The sequence below is a fragment of the Thunnus albacares genome, chromosome 23, assembly GCF_914725855.1.
Source record: "Thunnus albacares chromosome 23, fThuAlb1.1, whole genome shotgun sequence".
Taxonomy (NCBI): domain Eukaryota; kingdom Metazoa; phylum Chordata; class Actinopteri; order Scombriformes; family Scombridae; genus Thunnus; species Thunnus albacares.
Genome location: NC_058128.1, coordinates 10,487,305 through 10,512,026, shown reverse-complemented (window position 1 = coordinate 10,512,026; position 24,722 = coordinate 10,487,305). Strand labels below are relative to the sequence as shown.

General features: G+C 39.5%; 1 protein-coding gene across 5 annotated transcripts in view; it reads left to right on the top strand.

Annotated features, from left to right (window-relative positions):
* The window catches only part of LOC122974779 (voltage-dependent calcium channel subunit alpha-2/delta-1-like), a 103,662-nt gene extending 81,880 nt beyond the window's left edge, over positions 1-21,782 (top strand). For all 5 annotated transcript variants that reach the window (XM_044342713.1, XM_044342712.1, XM_044342711.1 and 2 more), the window contains 9 exons: positions 10-48; positions 150-221; positions 3,234-3,386; positions 4,533-4,585; positions 5,016-5,071; positions 14,637-14,763; positions 15,542-15,654; positions 16,362-16,444; positions 20,325-21,782. In XM_044342713.1, coding sequence (XP_044198648.1) covers positions 10-48; positions 150-221; positions 3,234-3,386; positions 4,533-4,585; positions 5,016-5,071; positions 14,637-14,763; positions 15,542-15,654; positions 16,362-16,444; positions 20,325-20,447 — 819 coding nt within the window. In that variant the 3' untranslated portion in view covers positions 20,448-21,782. The remainder of the gene's footprint in view (positions 1-9; positions 49-149; positions 222-3,233; positions 3,387-4,532; positions 4,586-5,015; positions 5,072-14,636; positions 14,764-15,541; positions 15,655-16,361; positions 16,445-20,324) is intronic.
* The last annotated feature ends 2,940 nt before the right edge of the window (positions 21,783-24,722 follow it).

Sequence of the window (24,722 nt, the reverse complement as noted above, 5' to 3'; positions counted from 1 at the left end):
TATTTTCAGTGCATTGATGAGATCTGTGGCTGTCAGCGAAATGATGCAGTAAGAGATTTGATTGCATATTGTTTAAGTATTCAAAAATTATTTGTGGATAAGTATCATTAGTATCCAACATTGGTTTAATAATTACTGTATGATTCCAGGAAGTAGACTGTGTCATTCTGGATGACGGGGGCTTCCTGGTGATGTCCAATAGAGATGAATATATTGATCAGGTGGGCCTCTACATTTAACTGTCTCTATTAAAACTATAGACCAAGGCAGGTAAGTTGTGATTCTGGGTTGTTAGAAAAATAAATAAAATAGGATATACAGTATATGGTTAATCTACAATTTCTTTCAATCTCATAATTTATGTTTGGTGGTCTAATGCAGAAAAGAGCAGATGTGTCAAACTTTTTGTCCCTATATCTTGATTTCATGGATGAATTTAGGGCTGCCACTCATTTTTTTATTGCAGAATAATCTGCTAATTATAACTATTATAATCATTCAATTTGTCCACCCAAAAGTAAAAAACTCAAAGATATTTGATTAATTATCAAATAGGACAAAGAAAAGCAGCAAACCCTCACATTGGAAGAGCTGGAACCTGCAACATACTGGTTTTGAAATGCCTGTGGGAAGTAGGCTAACAGTCCGTGCATTCTTGATTAAAAGCTCTGTTTTCACCGTCTACTCTTCTCTTTTTAGAGCACGCCAAGTGAAAAAAAACTTTTCTCTGACTCACTGTACAGCTCTGATCGCCTGCTGTGCTCATGCTTATGGTTTTATAATTATGGACAAAAAATCTGAAACATAAATATTTTTGGTGAAATAACTCATGCAGAGACATCAGGGTTTAATGAATACTCACACTCAACATTTTCAGTGGTTTTTTCATTACTTGACTATCATGCACGTCATTTAGCCATTTCTAGTTCGGTCCTATGCAATATCCAGATCATCAAATTTTATCCTGAGTAAGAATATTCGCTCAAACTAGCTAATCCAAATTAATTTCCAGATTCAGAGAAATGCTCCACTCCAGCAGCGGATGACGGTCACCACTTCAACATCCTGCTCTTTTTTTACTCCAGATTTCCAATTTGCTTAGAAAAAAGACGATTAAAATGATTTAATTTATTATCAGAATTCATCTAATTCATTTTCTATTGATCAGTTTATCAGTTAGTGGACTAATCATTTCAGCTTTAAATTAAATATCTCAAAATATGGTGAAAAATTGCTCACTCATATTATATGACAAATTTAAGATCAGTTTTCTCAGTCTTCCATCTGTAAAAACACAAGAAAAAATCTTAACTCACTTACTATTTTTTTGGAGCTTTCAGATGGAGTTTGCTCAGTTGTCATTGAGCTAAGTTGTCATCACTTTCCAGACTAGAAAGGGGTCCATGTCATTGACCAGAAGTCAGCGGACAGACAGAAAAAAGATCAGGGAAAAGAACAGGGGTTACAATTTTTCCACCTATACTGTCATGTGATGACAACTGAGCCATCTCTATTAAAACTGAGCAACCTCCACTGATGTAGACCATGAGACGCAGAAGAAAGCTCAGAAAAATCAACAGTACAGTAAGTGGACTTTGAGTTAAGATTCAACCACTGTTCCCAAAGTCAAAAACAAATTCATTCTCAAAATACTTTTTGTTTCGTGTGCAGAATTTGCTGACCTTATTTCACTTTGATAAATGATCCCTGATGCCAACTATAAATTCTTCATATCCTAAATGAAACCAAATTTGTCTTTGAGGGTTCGTACTTTAAGTGATTCTAGACCACGATCATCCAAATCTGTTATGAAACTTTTATAGGTCTCAATTTGTCCTCGACAACCCAAACTAGAAATAAACAACAAATTAAGCCTCTCAGCACAATTCAACCCATCTTTTCCTACAAATAACAGATACACACACACATCCAGTTAGCGGACTCATTTTCCCGCTCCCCATTGCCCTATGCTAAACGCTAAGAGCAGGCCCCTGCTGTCATCTGAGTAAATGTTTTTTCATGCAGCCTCGGCTCCTTCGTAATCAGTGCTGGGTGTGCGCTGGATAAATCAGTCGCCCTCTGAAGTTTGGCAGCAGCACTAAAACCCAGGGACCTGAGGCCTTGTTTGGAGAAGGCTGTGTGCCCTCAATCATATTTCTACAGGAGCAAAGTTTCTCTCCCTCTCTCTCTCTCTCTCTCTCTCTCTCTCTCTCTCTCTCTCTCTCTCTCTCTCTCTCTCTCTCTCTCTCTCTCTCTCTCTCTCTCTCTCTCTCTCTCTCTCTCTCTCTCTCTCTAAGCTTCTCGCTTTCTCCCGCTCTTTATGTCTTTCTCTCTCCAGCTCATACCTTTTCTTTCTCTGAAACCCTCAGGGAGTCTGCAGCCTACAGGGCTGTGACTGTTAATTCATTATTTGTGTTATTGCACGAGGAAAGGGGAGAAGGCTCCCTTTACCTTATAGATTGGAAGATTTATATATCCTTTGACTGTTAGACTAAAGAGGAATGGATATGTGGAGGACGGCTTGTTAGCTGTGACCTTACAAAGTGGAAGGAAAAGGATAGTTTGCATTTCCTCATGCACACACACACACACACATACACCCACATATTTCAGCACGCACACACACATGGATGAGCACTACTTACTAGACATACTCCCTCATGGATACACAAGTACAGTACTTAAATACTCCCATGTATACGGTCATGTCACACCTTGAGATGCCGAGACAAACTACTTCCTATAAGTAGAAATTTACGGCTCCCTGGTGGACTGTGTTAATCAGATTATACTGAAGTCCATCATTCTGGTTTGTGGGTGATTTACTGTGCGTATGTGTGTGTCTGTAAATTCACTGTGAGCTTGTATTCTGTGTTTTAAACTGTTTCTCCACATGCACACACATTTTTCACCTGTTCTGCGTAGGTTTAACTATCTTATGTTAAAAGCATACAAGTGTTTAACCACTCTGTAAATGAGAAATATTGAGGAAACCCTCAGTCAGTTACATCTACTATGTGCGTTTTAAAGGTTTTGCTCATATAGAGTGTTCAAATATTCCTAATGGACACTGCTTGTAAGTGTTTTTGCAGATGGAAACTAAAGGTTGCTGTGCTTTTGGCCACATTTTTGCAATCGGTTCTTATAACTTTATTGATTTTTTTTTTTTTTTTTTGTACAATAGTCAAGACTGGAAAAGAAAAGCTTCTTCAATTCTTTCTCTCTATGATTAGATCGGGCGTTTCTTCGGTGTTATCGACCCCATCCTGATGATAAACCTGGTCAACTCCTCCCTGTTCACCTTTAAGAAGACCTACGACTACCAGTCGCTCTGTTACCCCAAGACAGAGAGCAAGGCAGCAGCAGGCCTGCGATCCGTCTATGTGGTGAGTTACATAAGCCAGAGACCATACATACACAACCTACCACACACACACACATACAGCCACCCACATGTGCACACCCTCACTTACATGTTCACACATTTTGATATCCGTACGTATACATTTACTCATTTCACTGCATAAAGGCATGTACACATGCAGCCATTTGTACTCATACCTGCTTGCTCACACACTTCCAAGTGGTCACACACACATGCACACACACACACACGTGTACACACACAAACCATCCCTCACCAGGGAGCCATAAATCTGGATAGAGCAGATGAGAAGGGAAGCAGAGGGTATGGTGAAAGCGTTAGAGTGGGAGTTGCAGTAACAGTAACAGGATTAGGTGGTCTAGCATGCTTGGCTAACACACCAAGTGATGTAGAAAGAGGTACTGTTTTTCATCACTTACAGAACTTACAGCTAACAGTGAAATGATTCAAACTTCCTGCAAACGTTACACGGATACTGATGAATTTCTATCAGATGCTGGAAAGTGTGTCAAGGTAGCGGTAATAAACTGATACCCTACGTAAGAGATGAAAGTCGTCATAGGTAGGCTATATACAGATGCAAAAATTACCCTCACTAGTTGACAACTGAAACTATGTAATTTTCCGACTTGGACCACAAATGTGTACAACACGCTTGAGCGACCAAGGTGGGATGAAAGATGCAGATATCTTCTGATCAAAGACGCTGTCAACAGCCAGTGATGTCTCTTAACACGGTTAGTTAAGACTCCTTGATGACTCAACACACCATCAACTGAATAGAAAGGACACAGCACTGATTCACCAAAACAAGGCCCTCGCATGCTAACCATAATCAAAGCAACATGTTGGCCCTTTTATTCAAACCGTGTGCTACTTTGTTTTTTCATTGGCTCTTTGTTTACATATTTATGCTAGCATCTGTTGTGGAGGACTGTGTTCTAATTTCCTCTGAGGGGGAAGAAAATAAAATCTCTGGCTGGACCTTTTAGTCTTTATCTGGCAAATGTGGATAGTTTGCAGCCACTGTAAACACAAGCAGGATGTTCAGAGTGGCTTGGCCAGCTTAAAATGATTTGTTAGATTAATTATTTACACAATTTAGACTTTTTCTGATATTAATCCTTATTTTGTTTGTTCCTCTCAGCCCACAATTGCAGATATTTTGAATTTAGGATGGTGGGCAACAGCTGCAGCCTGGTGAGTCCTTTTTTTCTAAACTAAATATCGCTGGCATTAGTGTTAACCCTTTTTTTTACTGAAGAAGCCGTATTGTAAGTTCTTAACACAGAAGAAAGCAGGCAAGGATTTGTTCTTCTGAAATGGACATATAGCATCTGTTTAATAGCTGAATTGTTCCCAAGACAGTCGACATTCCACAAAATCTTCTCTTGATTTATGCTCACTGTCTTGATGTCATTAACAGCTTGTTTTACAGTATGCACAATAAAAATGTATTTTGAGGTTTTAGATATTTTTAATCAAACATTTTCATGAATGAACATTCAGCCTTTACGTCATCATTATGTTTTTTTTAATTCTCTGTCAGCATTTATACAGATGATTTATGGTCACTTATTTTCCTCTTAATCCAGACATTTTTCATCCTTGGGGTTTTTCTTGCTTTTAGGTCAATACTCCAACAGTTACTGGTCAGCATCACATTCCCTAATGTCATGGACGCAGGTGAGTTCCCATCATAAGACTAGGAGTCCATTCCCAATCCCGGCCAGTCAGATACATTTATTGTAGAGAGAAGGAAAAGGTGTTTTTAGGTTTTGATCAGGCTTTTTGCAACACTGAGATAGCTTTGGTCAGCCAAAATAGTAATAAATGTTCATTTTTAGTTAGTTTGACAAGGCCTTAAAAGGTATAGAACACATTATTTTCAAACTGAGTTTCTTCATCTTTAAATTCTGGTGCAATACTCACCACACGCCAAGAATATGTAGTGAGTAACAATATTGTTCATAGGAACGCTCATTTGTCTTCACACCATGTGTGCAAGATGTTGCACATATGAGTTTGACCGTATGAAAGTGCAGTTGTGTTTGTTTGTGCTGTTTTTCTGGGATACACATGTTCTGTTAAAAATTACACATCACAGGCGGATCCAAAACAAAGCCAAATAACAGGCCTGTCTCTGTTTATGGTTTCACAAATAATACAATGGAGGTGACAGCCGATTTCACTGTCTATAATTTTCACAGGAACTACTTCATCAGTAAAAAGTAGTTCCAATGAAAACCATCAACAATGAGCTCTGTGGAGTATCTTGAGTAATCAGCACATTATTTCTGGAAGGAGATGTTGCTTTTTTTTAAAAAATGTAATGTTTTATTGCTGTGAGCAACACAAACCAAGTTTTATTCGCCTTCATTGAATTAGGGTGGTGGCAACAATCTTAGAGACATCTACCTCAAAACCTGGCCAAATAAAACCAACACTAAATGAGAAAATAAAAATGTGTGCAGGAGAAAGGGAGCCAGGCTCTGTGTGTTCATCAGTTCATTCTCTTGTTTGTTCTCATTGTTTGTCCATTGCATATTTTTGCATGTGCAATGGTTAGGGGATTTACGGTATGTGATTTTTAAGCACCATGGAGTCCTAGGAGCCCACAAAAGGGAATTCTAGCATGCTCTTGTGCACCTGGACGTACAAGTGAGTAGCTTGGGGATTTTGGTGAAGTCAACAGCTTCATATTCTTGTAAAATTAGATTTTTTTTTACCACTATAGCTCTGTGCTGCTAACAGCTACAGTATTTTTAATTTAATGTAGTTTCAATTACATGAAATTTAATCCAGTCATTCATTGCTAAAGCACCAAGAGAACACTAACACAAAAGTAACCTCTGACAATAAACAAGATCCAGGAAGTTTGCTTGATATTTGTCCTTAAATGGTGCAGACAACTGTGGGGAAAAAAAACTAAGGCAGTCTTCAGGTGAAATAATATTTTGAATTTATTCTTGTAGCATATAGGCAACGAAGCAGACCAACGCGTGTCGACTCTAAATCTTCAGAGTCTGACAAACAGATAATCAATCTGAATTATACACTAGTCGTGGGTGGCATCCACCCAACACACAAGGCCTTGTACATAACCAATAGAGGGCGCTAAAGCATGGGCCCCACACATGCATACCTGCCAAAGAAATGTGAATCTACAATAAGGCATAATAACAGTAAGTGATCCTGAAAGTACCCAACAAATACTAATAAGCAATAATATTCAATGTATATGTCCACGCCCCAAAATGTATGAAACCAACTTCACATACTATCAATGAATTCAATTAATTTAAATGAAGAAATAAATATATACAAGAAAACAAGCAAAGATTATATATATATATAGATAGATAGATAGATATTTGGGATGTGCAGAGGGCCCAGTATTTGTATTTGTATCTATATTTGTTGGGGCAGCAATTTGTAGTTGTATTCAAATAAAAGTGGAAATAGGCTTAAAGATCCTGTTTTTGTTTTTATTACGCTTTTAATTTTAAAAAATTAAAGTGTTACAGTAAGTGTTCATGAATAAACTATCTTATGAAGGAGGTCCCCACACCAGGTCTCAAACTGAGGTCTCCCAGATCATAGATGACTGCACTGACTACTGAGCTAAAGCTCCATCGCCTCATTGCAGACGGACCTCTACCTATTTATACACCCATAACACAGAGACAGCACACCATGTAATGTGTAGGTAGGAACTTCAAAGATGATTCTTGCTTTGCACTTTTCATTTATTGCCCTTATTTTACAACCTAACTTTGTGGAAAGGAGAAGGGGAACAACAGGTTATGGAGAGTCCCTTGGGGGCACTTTGCGTGTGTCAGTAGCTCAGCTTTATCTGTGGGGAACACCCCCAACTCCAAATTAAGAAATGTGTGTCATGTAGCAGGTTGATGTGACTCCCCTCTTTGAGACCTGCTGATAGACGTAACAGCAGAGCAGAGAATAGAGACTTAGACAGTGATGTAACCGACCTGCGTGCTGGTATTTGACTTTTTTTTTCTTCCCGTAAACAAATCATTTTTAAAATATTTGTACAAAGTAAATATTCGTTAAAAAAAACACTATTTGTGCTTTTTCGAATAATGTATTCAGATTTGGGCACACCCCAAATAACTCCTATAAATATATATATTGTAAGTGCTTTTGCACCAAAAAAGGAAATTCCATTAGGCTCTAGTGTAGATAAACAAACCTCAGACAAATCTTGACATTTAGTTACCTGATCCCCTGCAGAATAGCCAAATAATTAAAGGACCAGTGTGTAGGATTTAGTGGCATCTAGCAGTGAGGTTGCAGATCTATCTACTTATCTACACCCCCTGCGGTTGTCCTGTGTCCGCCAAACAGCATCAGAAAAACAATGATTTCTAACGTGAAGCTGCTTTATTCAGTGTTTTTACTGGTTTTAATCACCGGGTCCGTATGTTTTGGAGAGGAGGAGACCTCTGTGGATAATTCAGCTCCCAGTGAAAACCTCCTGAACAATGAACACTGAAGGAATCCTAACTGGGAGAAGCTGGTTGTTTAACAATGAAGGCAAAAACTCCCATGATCCTACGCTACTTCACGACGTCATCAAACTTCATCTTTTGTTGTTGTTTTGATTCAGAGATCCCTAGCAGCAGAAAATTATGTATTGTGCATTTAAATGAGCAAATATTAAAATTTTCACAATAGCTTCAAATAACTGGGGATGGTAGTAGTCTATCGCCACCTCTTATATGGTTAGGTATGACTTCAAGGGCAACCGCTTTTAAGGTAGAGGGGCTCCCATGTCCTGCTTGATTTTAATGAACAGCCATAGTATAGTTTGGACTTTTTGTGTGAATAGCAGTTTTATGCTCCCCAAATCTGTTTTAAAATCTCCTTTTTGTTCCCCTCACATAGAAAAGTCCACAAGGGCATTCAAGGCAATATAACAGAAAGGAAGTGTTGCAGTTAGCAAAGTGATTTATTTTATATGTCTTATTGGTAAACACATCCACAAATCTGTCCCTTTTAGAAATATTGCTGCATTGGCAATAATTGCCACAGGTTGTCTATAGGTTTGTAAAGCCAAGAAGTCTTCGGCAATAGATGGAACAGCTTGTCTTGTAGGGTGAGATCCCTTCTAAAGACAAAAGCAGGAGGTTCAGGGAACAATTTCTGCAAAGATGGATCACTGTGTAATATATTCCAGTTCTGTTTGATGATATTGCAGATCTGAGCAGACTGTTTACTGTAAGTCAATACAAAATATGTATTTAAATTATGTGATGTTTTTTGTTTTTTGCACAAGACACTCTTCCTATCCATAGATTTAACTTTGCGGTATGATCATTATGTTAATACCCACGCTCTGCAAACCAAAGTCAGAGAAGAGGTAGGCATAATTAGGAGCAAAACTGGCGCCCAGGGCTGTGCCACATTTTTGCCTAAACACTTGTATACAAATAGGATGTCAAACTTGATTTTGTTTGACATCAAAATCAAGTTTGATGTCAGACAAAAATTAAACACTGTCAGATTATTGGAGAGCAGAGATGGTCCCTTGTGGATCACGAATGAAATATCATCATTTGTCCACAACAATCTGGACTTAAAGACAACCTGATCTCACAGAAATAAGTGAAATGACCATGACCAAGGCTATCTTGAATAAATGCTCACTGGGTTTGATTCTCCTTCGAAGTGAAGAAGCCAAAAAACAAAGGGCAGAATAACAAAATGAAATCAATGTGGTCAGAACAAAAGTTGATTCACTAAATACCAATGAGGAACAAATACCACTCAAAACGGAAATGAAGGAGGACATTGAGAAGCTTTCTCATATTCTTATTAAGTTTGGACTTTATTAAGTCCAAAAGCGACTTTATTAAGTCCAAAGTTTGGACTTTATTAAGTCCAAACTGAATAAATTCAAGCAAGATCTGGCTGACTATCAGGTGTGCATAGTGTAGCTACTCTTGATCTCATAAACAACCACCATTTTATAGAGCCCCCTCATCACTATCATATGTCCCACACAAGCAAAAGACAAGACAGGGTTAGGAGGAAGAACACACATGGCTACCAGTCAGAACCAGCGAGTCATGCAAACCACCAGACGGACAACCAGACAGGACAAGACTCTGATAAATATATCAGGTATCCCTCTCCCACAAGAATGTCTATCTTTGCTGTCCTGGGGTCCTAGTTTTGCACCCACAAATTATGCAAATCATTTTCAAACAAAGGTTGACCTATTTAAATTCTACAGGAGTCTGCACCTGAAAGTTTGGTATCACTAAAATCCTCAAAATACTATTTTGAGAACCAAACTGTAGAACATCCTCTAATAATGAAGACCTACTGGTAAAAAGAGTGGATAAGGGTGGTGCTGTGGTAATCAGGGTCAGAGTCCAATATGTACAGGAAGCCTAACGTCAGCTACACAATTCTGAATATTACACCTCACTTTCATCCAATTCTTTGGAATACAGTATATGAAACGTGAACTAGGGGACATTTTGAATAATGCCATTGAGAAAAAGTGGATAACAGAAAAAGAGTGGGACTTCCTTGTGTATCTAACTGTCCAGGCCAACCCTTCATCAGTGATATCCTCCATCTCTGAACCAGCCTCTCAGTACATCAATCATTTCATTAAACCATTTGCTTCTGCTCTTCCATCCTATATACAAGACACCACACATGTCCTTACCAGGATTGATGAGATTAAAAACATTGGTGATGCATTCATGGTCACTATGGGTGTTACATCCTTATATACTGTAGTAACATCAAACATGAGGAAGGTCTTGAAGCATTGAACCTTTTTTTATAATCTAGAACAGATGACAATGCACCTAATGAATTCATTCTGATGTTAATACAGTAGACTCTTAACAACAATGTATTCGTGTTCCAGGAAAAAGAAGAGGACTTTGATCTAAAAGCTGCAGAAATTAGGCTACGGTTTGGAGAGCATGGGTATAAACATAAGGATTTGGAAACATCATACCGTAAAGGGAAATTCCGGTATTTTTCAGCCTGGACCCTATTTTCCCATCATTGTGGGTGTAAGTGACTAATGGAGACAAAAATTTTTGAAGTTGATCCAGTATTGAATGAGATCGCTTCAGCCGGCAGCCGGAAACGGGCTGCAATGTAATACTTGGGGGTAATTGCACCCGTCAAAGTATGTCCACTAAAAGTGCTTGTTTTAGTCACTGACAGGCTCAGATTGTTATTATAAGTGTTTAACAACAATAGTAAACACAGGAACTAGCCGCCTGTAGCAGCATTATGGCTAACTGCCGGCTAACCGAACCACCCACATTTTCATCCGAACATGCTGGTTTGTTTACATGTATGAGGCTGACTTTCACCGCCGTTAGACTGTAAGGAAACGAAAAAAAACTAAGTGCAATGACGTATTATCCCACTGACGATTATGAGGACAATCGTGAGTCATTTCACTTTGACTGGCCAACCATATTTATTCGAGCAGGAGTACACAGAGAGGAGATAAAACATATGAAAGGGGAAAAATGAAGAATGGAGGCAGAAAGGCAACAGGACCGTCAGGAAAGTTAACGTACAGTAACGGTTACCTCAGAGAAACTGCTGATGTTCCTACAGTCATTGCTTTCCTCTCTTGACAAGTGAAGCGGAAAACTTTTTCTGCAGAGTGGGACCTGTTGCTGCCAGACTCGGAAAATCTAGAAGTGTCCACGGATGAGAGTAATCCCAGCTGTATAACTACTTCAAATGGATTTACAGCGTTTATCAACATTGTCGTCCTGGAGACTATTTCACCTCCACAGAATCAACTGGATGAAAAGAGCGAGGCTGGTTGGACCAAACATTCAGCTTTACACAGTAAGAAAAATGTGATTTCAACACGTAACTGTGTGAGGAATTACAATATGTAAGTCATCCACATATTCATTTGCGCACACCATTTTGTTTATCAGGCTGACTTTCACCGCGGTTGGACTGTAAGGAAACTAGAAAGTTAGCCATAATGCTGCTGCAGGTAGCTAGTTCCTGTGTTTACTTTCATCATCAGACACTTATAATAACAATCTGAGGACAATCTGAGAATTTTTAGCGGACGTACTTTGACGGGCCCCCAAAAATTGCAGCTCGTTTCCCGGCTGCCAGCTGAAGCTTTCTCGCTCAGTACTGGACCAATGCCAAAAGGTTTTGTCCCCATTATTCACTTAGACCCAACAAGATGGGATAAGAGAGTCTCTTCCCACCTGCTTATGGGCTTGGGGGATGCATTCACAAAGCCACCTAACAAAGCGTTTCTTAGATAGGGCTGGGCAAAGCCGATGCAGTTTTTGCCCCCCCATCCCCTGCATGGGGTGGAGGGCAAAAAGCAGTCCAGCCTGCATCAGCTTGGTCTGTGAAGCCTCCATTTGTTTGGAGGGGGTCTGGTCCTCAACATGAGGTCGGCCCCCCTGTTCCCCAGTCCTGGGACGTGGAGTGCCTTCAGAGACAACAGATGTTCTGAGGCCCATCTCCACAGGTCCTCCGTCATCCTCAACAGGGCAGTGGACTGAACTCCACCCTGCCTGTTGATGTAGGCCATTGCGGCTTGGTTGTCGGTCCTCACTAATACATGTATCCCCTGGGGCTTGAAGTTTTGGAGGGCCAAGAACACAGCCTGCCGTTCAAGGATGTTAATGTGTGCAAAGATCCAAAATAGGTCTGAAATATCACGTCCTCTTGGGAACCAGGAAGTACACGGAGTAAAACCCCTTCTGTCTGTCATGAATAGGAACGACAGACACAGCTTGTTTCTCTAACAGGTCATGGATCTCTGCTGAGAGAAAGTCTATCTCCCCTCGGGAGGATAGACTCACCTCCTTGACACCCATGAATGGAGGAGGGACACAGTAGAACTGGAGAGAATAACCAGTTTCAGTGTCCTGAAACTGGGAGGGTCCCACACGCACACTGATGCTTAAGGTGCAACATCAGTGTGTGTGTGTTGTGCAACATTGGACAGCCATAATACGCCATGTGGAGCAAACTTATCTGACTTCACCACAGCAGCATGAAGAATTGGGAGTTGGGGAGGGTGTGGGAACTTGTTATTTATGTTAGAAATGTATTTTATTTTGATCAAAACAATGTAACAGGCAAACATTCACAAACATCATGAATAGCATGGCGGGAGGGAGTGGAAAAACCTTGCTGTCACATCGTAGGGGGGCTGGTGAACACAGCCCTTGCCATCGAGATGTCTCTCCCATAGACATAGCCATAGTCATTTCTGTGCTGTCGATTTGCTCCAAGCGGGAGCCTGCTGTCATGGAACCCCATCTGCACTCTGTGCCCGTGCTCCTAGTTCACGGAGGAGGTGGTGCTGCGGTGCCACCAGCAAGGCTCTGCAAGATGCCAGTGTTCCAGACACCGATGAGATGTTATCTTCCTCATCTGCAATAAAGCCGTCATTCCCCCAGTGATGAGTGGGGGACTCGGTGTAATTGATCACGAGGTCCGACTCACTCTCCTTGCAGCGGATAACACGTCGAAACACCAAAAGTGATCCCAACACCACTGGCACATAATCTCGGGCAGCTGTCGGCAGTTTACGCAGGATGGTGGATGCTGAACACCTTTCTCCGCACTGACTCATCCAAGGCACTGAAAGCAGAGCTCATGATGGTGTTTGCCGGCTATGAAGCTGGGACATGACGAGTGAGGAGTGTTTTAAAGTAGCGATTCCACACTACGTGGAGAAAACTGATCAGTGGGCAAACTCATCATTCACTGAAGAGAAAAGAATATTGCACGGGCAGACAAACTGCCTTATATACTGTGGGCTCCACACATATTCAGGTAGGCGCGTCCTGATTGGCGGGCTACATTTTTGCAAAGTTAAGTGGGTGAATACATGCATGTGATTGGAGGAGAGTATTACCCATAGAGTACAGGGAGGGTGGAGCCTGTGTGAGATAGAGCTGCTATTCACACAAAAAATCCAAACTAAGACCGTTCATTACAGTCAAGTAGGATATAGGAGCCCTGCTTCCTTGAAAGCTGTTGCCCTTGAAGTCTCGTATAAGAGGTGGTGATAAACTCCTCCAACAAGAAACATTTTGGATTGTCACACTAAAGGCCACTAAGTCTCCAAGACTGAATGATGAGGTAGACTTCCTGCTGTTTCTCTAATATCCTTTGGTTTTCTACATGCTCAGACTATCCCCAGTAGTTAGAAGCTATTGTGAAAATGTTGATATTTGCTCATTTAAACATTATGTATATCTAATATCCAGTGACTATGATCAATCCATATTTATAGTGCTTTTATACTTCAATATTTTAGTGCCATAATGTAATATTCTTTGATCTGGCAAAATTTGGATGTGTTTGTTCATCCCTTATACATGCCAATTTTGATTTGCAATAGACTCTAGCACTTGCTCTAATTATTTGGCCATTCTGCAGGGAATCAGGTAACTGATTGTCAAACTGAGACTTGGTTATCTACACTTGAGCCTTGAGCCTTTTTTGGTGCAAAAGCACTTACTGTAACTTATTGCTTCGTTGGAAGTCTTTTTGTACAGACACACACACATACATATATTTATAAATATATATATATGATTGTTTTGTTGTATATATTTATTTCTTAATTAAAATTAATTGAATTCATTGGTATTATGTGAAGTCAGTGTCATAGATTTTGCATGGACATATATCTTTTCTCATTTTTTAATTTTTTGAATACTATTGCTTATTGCTAGTATTTGTTGGGTATTTTCAGGATTTACTATATATCCACTTAATGTGAATCACTTAACGTTATTATGCCTTATTGTAGATTCACATTTCTTGGCGTGTATGGTATGTATGGAGTGCCATAATTTTTTTTTTCCCATGGCTGTCTGCACCACTTAAGGACAAATATTAAGCAAGATTTCCTGGATCCTTTTTTTTGTACTTTCACCTGTCCCACTAAAGAGCACGTGTTTTATGAGCCATCAAAACCATGCAGCGCTTCCTTCTTCCAGTGTAAACTATATCCTTTGACAGTGTTAGACTTTTTAAACTTTTTGGCATTTTGCATTTGTTTGAAAGAGACATTGTCTTGTGAGAGGTTCTTGGCCAGAATAGAAGCAGGGACGTTGCTGTTATATAGTGCTGTATATGCGTCTTAGCCACTGGGCCATTGGACGCCTCCAACAAAGTTAAACTTGATCCTGAAATGAATCCTGAATCTACCTCAATGTGCTTGTGTGTCCTTTCACAGCCGAAATGGATGATGAATTGGCAGACGCCATGAGTAAAGAGGTCTGCATCAACGAGCAAACTCAATACTTCTTTGAGACCAAGAACATGTCTTTCAAAGGCACAGTCGACTGTGAAAACTGCTCCAGGTAAAATAATCCACAAGACGGCTGCACACCAGGCTCATACATACATATTTACAGATTATAGTTAAGGTCCAAACGCCTTCCCAGAGCTGCTGCAATACGTTTGCATCCATGAGACACAAATGAAGTCCCCAGAGGTGGCACTAAGAGAGAGGGCTGTAAAAATTCACATGCCATGAAGGTGAAGTCAAGTCACTTGTGTGGACCACCGTCCTGGCACGTTCGTGTGTGTGACTACACACATGTGTGCGTACATACGCTGTTTTAAGGCCCCCTCGTGCCGGCTAATGGAGTGCCTGCCCGCATGCCACGCGGCGTTCCTGCACATTAGCCGCACACACGTTTCATTTTAACGACCGCCATAAAAAAGCAGAGAAAATCATTTGTGCACCAGCGACATGTGGATTTCAGTAAAGGTCTTGGAGGACAGTGGGGTGGCACAGCAGGTTTGTGTTCCGTTGGGAATAAAAGCAGTTAGGAAACTTCACTGTGGAGCAATCCACTGTGCTTTTCATTGTGTTTGGAGTTAAGAGTTTTATTAAAGATTAAAGGTTACTGGAGTGTTGCTTAGTCCTGTATGTGGAATAATTAGTGTCTACTTTAACAGCTCCAGCTACTTTAACAGAGAGACTAAAGCAGTCTTCCTTTCATTGCTTTCTGTTTAAATATTCAACTTCCTGCATCTCCTGTGTTCAATGAAATTTTATCTCCATCTTTCCTGGACTCAAGCCCAGGTGTCAACAACTGCTCTGGTGTCTCTTGTCTGTCTGCTCCTCTCCAGGCTCTACCATGCTGAAAAGCTGCCCAAGACGAACCTGGTCTTTATCATTGCTGATGCAAAACTCACCTGCTCATCCTGTGACACCAAGCCATTAACACAGGATGAACAGCAAAGTATCCTTTTACAGACACACACAGCTGTCATCTTGCAGAGAATCTGTACATTAAATTCAGTGAACAGATGTTTAAATAGTTTGTGTTTTTGACAACACAATCATGTATAGAGGCTGATTATGACATGAGTCTAGATTTTTGACATTCTGTTGAAAGGAAATAACAGAAAACTGTCCCCAAGCTTCCGTAAAAAGACTGTTTTCCATCATCTGTAACTGTCACCACTCACTATTTCCCTTGTTAGCATCTCCTAATTCCCACAGCCTCACAAATGAGTGCGCATTTCCGTGGATATTGACGTTTAAGATTTGGATTTGGACAGAATTGAGCTGTTTCTACACTGGGTTTCTCTCACTGTATCTGTATGGCAGATGGTAGTGTGGGTGAAATCTGCTCAATAGCTTACAAACAAATCTATGATGTTCTCTCAAACACACAGGGCTGTGGTCAATTATAGATTAAGCCTCTTGGAAAACACAATGCTTGAAAATGAGTGCCACATGATTGAAGTATTGAGCAATGTGCTCGAATCCAAAAAGAGACAACTTGCTCAAAGTCTTCATAGTCTTTCCACAATTATACTGGATCTGCTTGATTTGGAGTTAATACACAATGATATGATTTTCTACTTCAATAATTTTCCATGTGGTAATCTATTATTGATTCTAAGAGGAAATTGTGTCATATTCTTGACTCAAATAACCCAGCTGATGGTCCTGATCCCTGTAAAGTGGCTCAAAATCCTCGGTACAGGAAAGGCCCTTCAGTCTGTTTTGATAATAATGAACACGTAAGTTGCTTTCATCAGACCCGGACCGCTTCTGGTTGAGAACAATTTGAATTGCACAAATTTCTTAGTAAGGGTGCTGTGCGTAGTGTTTCATACATGATCATCTCAAGCTGCTAAACAGTGAGACTGTAACTGCTTTATTAGTCTCCTAAGAATTTTAAAAAGTTTACAGAAAATCCAGTCTGAAATCAGAAAAGGAATTCAAAAATGAAAGCGTGTGCTTCGAGGCTACTGTTTTTGGATTTCACTGGTAAAATCAGTTGAGTCTACTGCCAAGGAAAACATAGGCTTGATTACAGATTAAAAGACAGACCTCAAACAGTTTCATACAGCACTTACAGCACTATTATAAAACCATGATAGCCATATGTAGATCTGAACCTGCCATGTATTGTGTAAACCAAATTTATCACATCACTGACATTATGAGGCAACTTATCAATCTAAATTTATTTATATTGCAAATTTTGAGAAACAAATTATCTGAATACAAAATAATTAAAGCTGCATTAACTGATTTTGTGGCTACTTGGGGGCACCACCAAAAGCTAAAAACACAACTCATGAAATTCTCATGGTAGTAAACAGTTGCCTACTGTAATTACACATCCAGCAGATATGGAACAACATTAGTATTAATTTGAAGTCATGTATGTGGCCACCCGCTGAATGTAAGTTAAATATTCACTCATCTTTCAGCTCTGTTTTGGTTTTCACCAACTCCTTAGGGAAATTTTCAGTTCTTAAACTATTAAATACTCCACTATGTTCACCAGCTCTTGCTTTACTTTTTCTGTCTGTGGTTTGGGGCTGGGCAGCGTTTTTTTTTTGTTTTTTTTTTTTAGCTGAAAACCGCTTCCTGCTTCTGCTGGAGAAATGGTTAATGAGAGCTGTTAAAGTGAACTAAAACAGCAAAATTGTGGGCCATAAAACTATAACAAGGAAAGATGCTAAACACTCAGTAGAGGTGAGGGGAAGTGTAGATTCGGGTGAAAATTCTCTGTGAATTCATCACTACAAGCAACCTCTTTCATATGTAATATAAACATATTGATGAGAGCATATGTAATTACTATATTCAGGATAAACAAATCAGAAATGAGGTGACATTAGGTAGAAAATATTGCATGTGTGTATTTGATGTATGCACACAGTACTGTTACATTCATCGTTATCAAGGCAAATGTGACAATAAAATATTGTAATATAAATTTTAGTTGACCATCATTTTGTTCATATCCAGCCCTATGTCCAAAATTCCTGTTATTGGCAGCAGTTATTGGAAAACAACTTGATACGTCTGGACATTTCACCTGGAAAATAAGAAGTAGCAAGAGAAACATAATGGGGACCAATAAAAAATAGAGACCAGAAGGATTTCACTCTGTGTTAAAAAAAAAAAAAAAAAAAAGTTGTTAAACTTTTAGCCTCACTGGCCAGAGCCCAAAATCCTCAAGTTGCACTTTTGATATGGAAACAATATATCAGTGAAGAAATTCTACCCATGGCACCTTTCCATCACTAATATCTTTACATGGTGCATGTCATATTCTTTTCTGTTTTTTTTGCAATCCCTCGAAAGCAGTATGTGTGCAGATTTCCCACGCAAAGACAAACAGTCGGTTGTAACTCGACTTATGAATAACTAAGCTAAACAAACATTTTTATGAGCATCACAGAATCTCTGCGTGTGAAACCTCTGTGCTTGAATGCCCTGTTTGTTTTCATTCTATAGTCTTTTTCCAGTGTCAAAGTTTATGAATTAACTCTTACGCCTGCACTGTCTTGCTAACTCACACACACACACGCACACACACACACACTCCCATAAACACACAAACACCCGCCCACACACTAACTCTTTCTCCCACACTCATGTCTCGCAAGTGAATGCATCTGTCCTGTAATACTGTTTGTCATTAATCAAATTTTCCTGCCTTTTTTGCTTTGTAACTTCTTGCTAACTGTATGGACCTTTTGCTGCATGATTCTCTTTCTCTCTGTTTTCTCTGTTTCCTGCTCTGTGATTGGCTGTTGATGGTTAGGATGAGGCCATGTGCCGAAGGAGCGCAGGCTCCCCATTGGCTTCCTCTCTGCTCATGTTACTGCTGCCACTGTTCATGTGCTGTCTCGGGTCAGTCCCATAACGCTATCTCTTTCTCTCTTTCATTAACGTTATTTCAGTCTTACAATCTTTGGCTCATACTTGCTCTCTTTCTCCTGATGTTTCTATTCTTTTTGTTTTCTCGCTCATCTTCCTCACTTTGTCTTTCTGTTTTTTACTATTTCAGCTTTGTTCCACTACTTAATGTCTTTTTCCATTGTTTTCCTGCCCTTATCTTTCTCACCTGTCACTCTCTCTTATGTTCTACCACCATCTGTCTTCACCTCCCCCCAACTTACCTCCCCTTCTCTTTCTGTCTCTCGCCAACATTTTCTCTGTCTCACCTGACTTTGAACTTCAAGCCATGCTCTTTGTATCTTTCCCCATCTATCATTATCCGTCTCAGGCAATAGACTCCAGTATTTGACTCAACAGACTCTATATCTGCTGACATCTAATTACAGATGTAGCCAGACTCTAGCTAAGGCAGACCGTTCACTTCTCATTTGCATCCAGATGTTTGTATGTCTTTTTTAATGATTCTCAACATTTTTTTTTCCCTCTCTAAAATAATATCAAGCCAAGACATTCTTCCCCTTATACTTCTCCAGATGCTAAGCTTTCAGAGAGTATTGGGACTGTTTTGTTCACAAATAATGACTCAAAAAATTTTCAATCAAGTATAAAAGACATTTTGAAGTTTTTGTATTTTCTGACCTCTTGTTTGATCCCTGCATTGTTCCAATTGACCATTTGCTAAGCCCCACCTGATGCCTGCCAGCCTTGCTAGAGCTGTTGAACTTTTGGTTCTAGCATTGAATGTATGCAGTTTACAGGGATAACGGTGGAAGATTTAACCCTCAAACCCTCATTCTTAGTAATTTTCAAAACAGTGGGTCCTTGATTTCAGACAGGCTTCTAGCTACTGACTGTTGACTTTGCCAGCTGAAATGACAACTGTTGCTAGCAGATTTTATTAGCTGTAGCTAGCTAACAGGCCAAATTAAGCAATCCTTAGCTCTATGAGTTGGTTGAAACTTTAGCCTCTAACTGACTTTTTAATGTTTCCTGCTGACTTGTTTTAAAATAAAAATCCTGTTAAAGGGTTCTTAAGATGTAATGAAGTTCTTTGAGAAATTTACAATGTAGTACAAAGTCAAGAGGTTGTGATAAGTAGTACAACAAGCTAGCAAAGCACTGTAAACGGAATCACATGCACAGTGGCACCTGCCTTATGCCCCAATTATACTCCCAAACAGACATGTACACTGACATCTGCGGACACCAAGGACGCGTAGTAGTTCTGCTTATACTACTGTCTAGAGTCCACTTGGAGGACGTGTTCCATGACTGAAAACGTGGTCACTGTTATTACTATTTGGAGCTGTTCCTGAACAAACTACTGTGGCTGTAATCTTCATGGCAAAGGAACATTTCACCCAGTGCAGCAGTGTGGCTCGTTGACGTGTTCTTAATTATTTTTGGACAACAACATACACACACAATGCTTGGAAGGATCAGTCCATTGTCGGTTTGGCTCTGCACATGAGATTTGTTGACATTAAGAAAAATAAAGAAAATCCCCAGCCTTATCCTTTTAACCTGCAGAAATCCAAAGTTTGACAGGTCTGCTGTGCCTAGTTATGGCTTCTAAGCTATGATTGGACAATTTCTGTTCAGGGGAGGGGTTTAGCAAATGGTCACTTGAAAAGTGTTTATTGTGCTGGTTTTGACAAACAGTAACTTCACTTCTTTTTCATCCCTGTTCGACACCAGGAGGAGGACCCTGACTGTGGCGGGGCGTCCGGACTGAGTCCCTCACTTTGGTTAATGATGGCCCTTCAGCTGGTGCTGCTCTGGGTTCTGAATGGCTCCAGACATCACGCCATCCCATCATGACCTCTGAACAATCCTGATCACACCCTCTCTCTCTTTCACCCTCCCTCTTTATCTCCAACATGGCAACCAGCATGCAATGCTGCCACCGAAATGATGAACGCCTGATGAGAAGTGCTTGTATCAAACAAACAAAAACCCTATGAGCCCAAATCCTGCCAGTTCCTTCTTTTGATACTTTCTTTTTCAGGGGTTTCTCAAAATGATTTTACCAGGTGCAAAGGTACAAGTGATGAAAGAAATGTGTAACAGAACCCAACCTACAGCTATCCTTCATCCCTTCACTGGTCCCTGCCAGAGGAATCCAGAGATTATGATTGGCGACTTCTGAACTTTCTCTGGCTTGATGTCACTGATGAAAGAGATCAGACTGCCTTATAGTATCAGAGGGATTTAAATCACGATGGGGGGGACTTTATGTTTATTGAAGATGTTGAGCAGTTTTATTCACTACTGCCAGAAACAACGCTGCTCTCTGCAAGTGTACAATTTATTTTGAATTTCAATTTGCAGTGGTTTGTTATTAGGTATTTATTGTTTTGTGGTCAAGAATTCAGCTAAGATTGCAGTAAGAGATGCCAAATTGTTCCACCACAAACTCTTGCCCTTCATTTGCCTCCATTGGGTTGCTGATACTAATGTTGTCTCAGCCGGATTTTTAGATATCACTTCCCAGAACGTTTTCACAGTGTCTCTGAGGGTTTGCAAGATGCATCGTTTTTACTTTCACTGCGGTGTTCTTTCATGTAGATACTGTATTTGCAGTGTGGAAATCATGTTCATTGTTATGTTTATGCACAGAAACCAACTCTTCAACTGCCACAGAGCGCCTGCTTCTGAGTGTAAGGATTTCAACTTTGTAGCTGATCATCTAACCATCAGCCCTGATCAGGAGTGGTAAATGTTATCTGGTTTTCCCACCTTGGTGATGGATCGCTCCAATGAAAACTTTGTTGCCATAGCACGCATTGACCAATCAGGATGAGCCTGGCTGATACCCTATGTGTGCTCAGTGCACAAAATGTCTAGTGCCATGTGGACTGCGTGACTCTGCTGAACCCTTTAGCTTTGTAGAATGTGGCTACTGAATTGAAAGAAGTGGTAGTATTTATTTATTTTACAATCTATTGGTTATTTGAAAGAAGCGTCAGGACAGCATGCTACTGTTTGTTTTATTGCCACTACTAAAGAAAATGAACGGGAGACATGAAAATTTGTATCTGACATTTTGGTCAACAAGAAAAAGGAAAACGATACATTTGTATTCACTGCTGTCACTTTTTAAATTAAATGACTACTGTCTGCACTGTGATTCAAAGTGCAAACGTTTAACCATCAGTTCATCTGTTATTTGTGTTTATAGCTTGATCTCCTGACTGAAGATCAACTCTGTCTCTTTGTGTAGTAGTGCAGTTTCCTCTTGCAGTATATTATACTGTGTGCTGTTGCACCGGGCGGAAATCACTATAAAACTGCAGTCAGTCGACACTTATGATCCTCTCTACTGCTGTATTTCATTTTCTCCAATATAAGTTAATCTTGTTTCATTTGGTGTGCCTTCTTTTGCATTTCTTACATACCTGACTTATGCGTGAAAATTCACAGATTATTAACTGTAGATGGTTTTATTGAAATAGTGTCGTCTTGAGTGCAGTACGTTCAGATTTATATTTTAAAAAATGCACTAATCAGCCAAGCAACTGCTGCAGAGTAGAAGAAATCTGCCAAAATAATAAATTATAATACATTTCACAGGACCAAAACTGGACTCATAAAGCAGCTAAATTTCATTGTATAACTAATTACATCAGTGAGGATTAAAGTCAAATAAACCATTTTATTGCTCTCTGGATGAAAATATAAATCCATCCTGAACGTGCCAAATGGACAATGTGGAGAATGACATACTGTGTTCTTGCTGTTAATTTATGTATTTACACAATATTGAGGATTAGAGGACGTTATTGGCATGGCAGGAAGTAATATGTGGAAAAAAAAAAAAAAAAAAAACAGAAGAAGAAGGCAGAAAACTTGGCCGTGATTGTTTAAAAAAAAAAAGTTTTAAATTCTTGATATAAAAATTTACTTAAACTAGTTGCACTTGCCAGTTCGTTTAGCACCACTGTCTTGAAGTGATCATACAGTTTTAACATTATTAAGATGTATGTTGGTTCAAGGTATGGACAATCATAGGTTTTAATGATTCATATGTAAGTTATATGTGATACCTCATTAGTTTAGTGAGAAGGCAGAGACCTGCCAGAACAGTAACCATTATATGACTGTAGTGATATCAGATATAAGCTTTTTACGAGTGTATATTCCAAGAACAATGACGCATGTTTGCAGGAAACTACTAAGCGGTATGAGCCACATTACTGCTGCAATATTTGTCTCTCACTATTAATCACTATTAAATTCTAGCATCACACTTGTTTATGCATTTAGTTTTTTTTAAATAGCTATTCCTCCAGGTCAAATCAAGGAATCCTGCTATATTTTCAATAATATTTTGTAGCAAAACTCCATCACCATCTCTAAACCATCATCATCATCGTCAGTAACTCAGTCAGTAAGTTGTCTGAGGTGCACTTTTTACTCTCAAGGTTTTCTCTATCTTCAACTATAATATTCCAACTAAAACAATGTGGTGAAACTAACAATGGTATTTATGCTCCTTGTTTATTAACTATCAAGAATATCAAGTGCCATATAGGACTCTCTTATTCTCTCATGGAGAAACCTATTATCGTAATATAACATTTATGCAACGTTACCAAGGCAAGATGTAAGTCTCATAAATTGTTTTCCCTGTGCTGCATGATAGTGGCTGACAATTTGATTTAAAAAAAAAAAAAAAAAAAACATATCCAGTGCGCTCCTGCTTTAGTGTGTAATGTTGGGAAGCATAATATTCTGGGTGTCTGGCATTTTGTTCATGATATGATAAGGTATGATCAGCTATTACTGCCTTTCTCTTGGGGAGACAGCATTTGGCTCTGCTCTGGTCTGAGACGCCTGGGGAAAGGGACCCTGATTGGCCAGTGTGATGTTTGAGTGCATGACTCAGTCTGTCTGATTGGTTCAAGCCATGTGTGATTCACTTTTATCAAAGAGTCGTACCAGTGATTTTGCATGTTTTACACCATTTAACAAAAATTATGGATACTTTACATTACAGCTGACTACTTACACAAACCACACTGTAATTTGTAGTTTCAGATTATATCTTCCAGGCAGCCATCAGTCTCTAATCTTTTGCTTACAGTAACATGAAATGGCAGACTCTTGAAGCTCTCCTGAGTTGTGTAATTCATCACAGTGATCCTGAAGTCAGCCTTTTTAATGTTTGTCAAAAGTAAAGTTTGAGTCCAGACTTTTCAGATCAATCAGCACTTGGATTGCATTCCCAAGTAACACTGATGGAATTTTGAAAATAGTGAACTGAGACTTGATGTTCACTTTGATGGATTACACAACCTTAAGCTGAATCGATGGATTTTTTTTTGGCCATCTGGGGCACTGCAACACGCTATAAAAATTTTTCGTTATGAAGTTGTTATGGCGAACATGTAGAGAAAACATTTGCCTACTTACACATCCAAGAGATATAAAGCATCGTTAGCATTCATTTGTAGTAGTGTTTTTTGTGTTCAATTAAGTCCGATATTCACTCTTCTTTTAGCTCTGTTTTTGGTCTTCACCACGTCCTGAGGGAAATATCCAGCTCTTTAGCTGCTAAATGTATATGTTCACCAGCTACTTGCTAACTTTATCTGCTAACTTTATCTGCCTGTGGTAAAGTAAAGTTTCAGGCTGTAAAATGAAAACAATGAGTGAAAAGACGCTGAAACGCTTCATAGAGCTGTGGAAACAGCAGAGTTGGTGATAATTCTGTCGGTTCATCACTAAAGAAGCAACTCCTTTCACACATACATAATCATTTGGTTCATTGTTATTATGCAAATATTGATTATAGCAGCTTTAATGCTCACTTTGATGAACACACAAATTTGAAGAGTCTGCTATGTAATTTTGCACTGAACAGACCTTAATGGAAACAGAAAAGTTGGAAAAATTGGAAAGTAGTCAGCAGTAACAGGCTATAAAATGTGCATGAATTTTAGTTAAGGACCTAAAACTTGTAGAAACACTGGTATGGTCCTTTAAGTCACTTTGGGCAGAGAAGTACATTGTGCGGATATGAAATGAGTGAAACTACACCCCACCTAAAATGCTCCAACTGGATCCTTTGAGAAATGCACAGAAAACATTGGA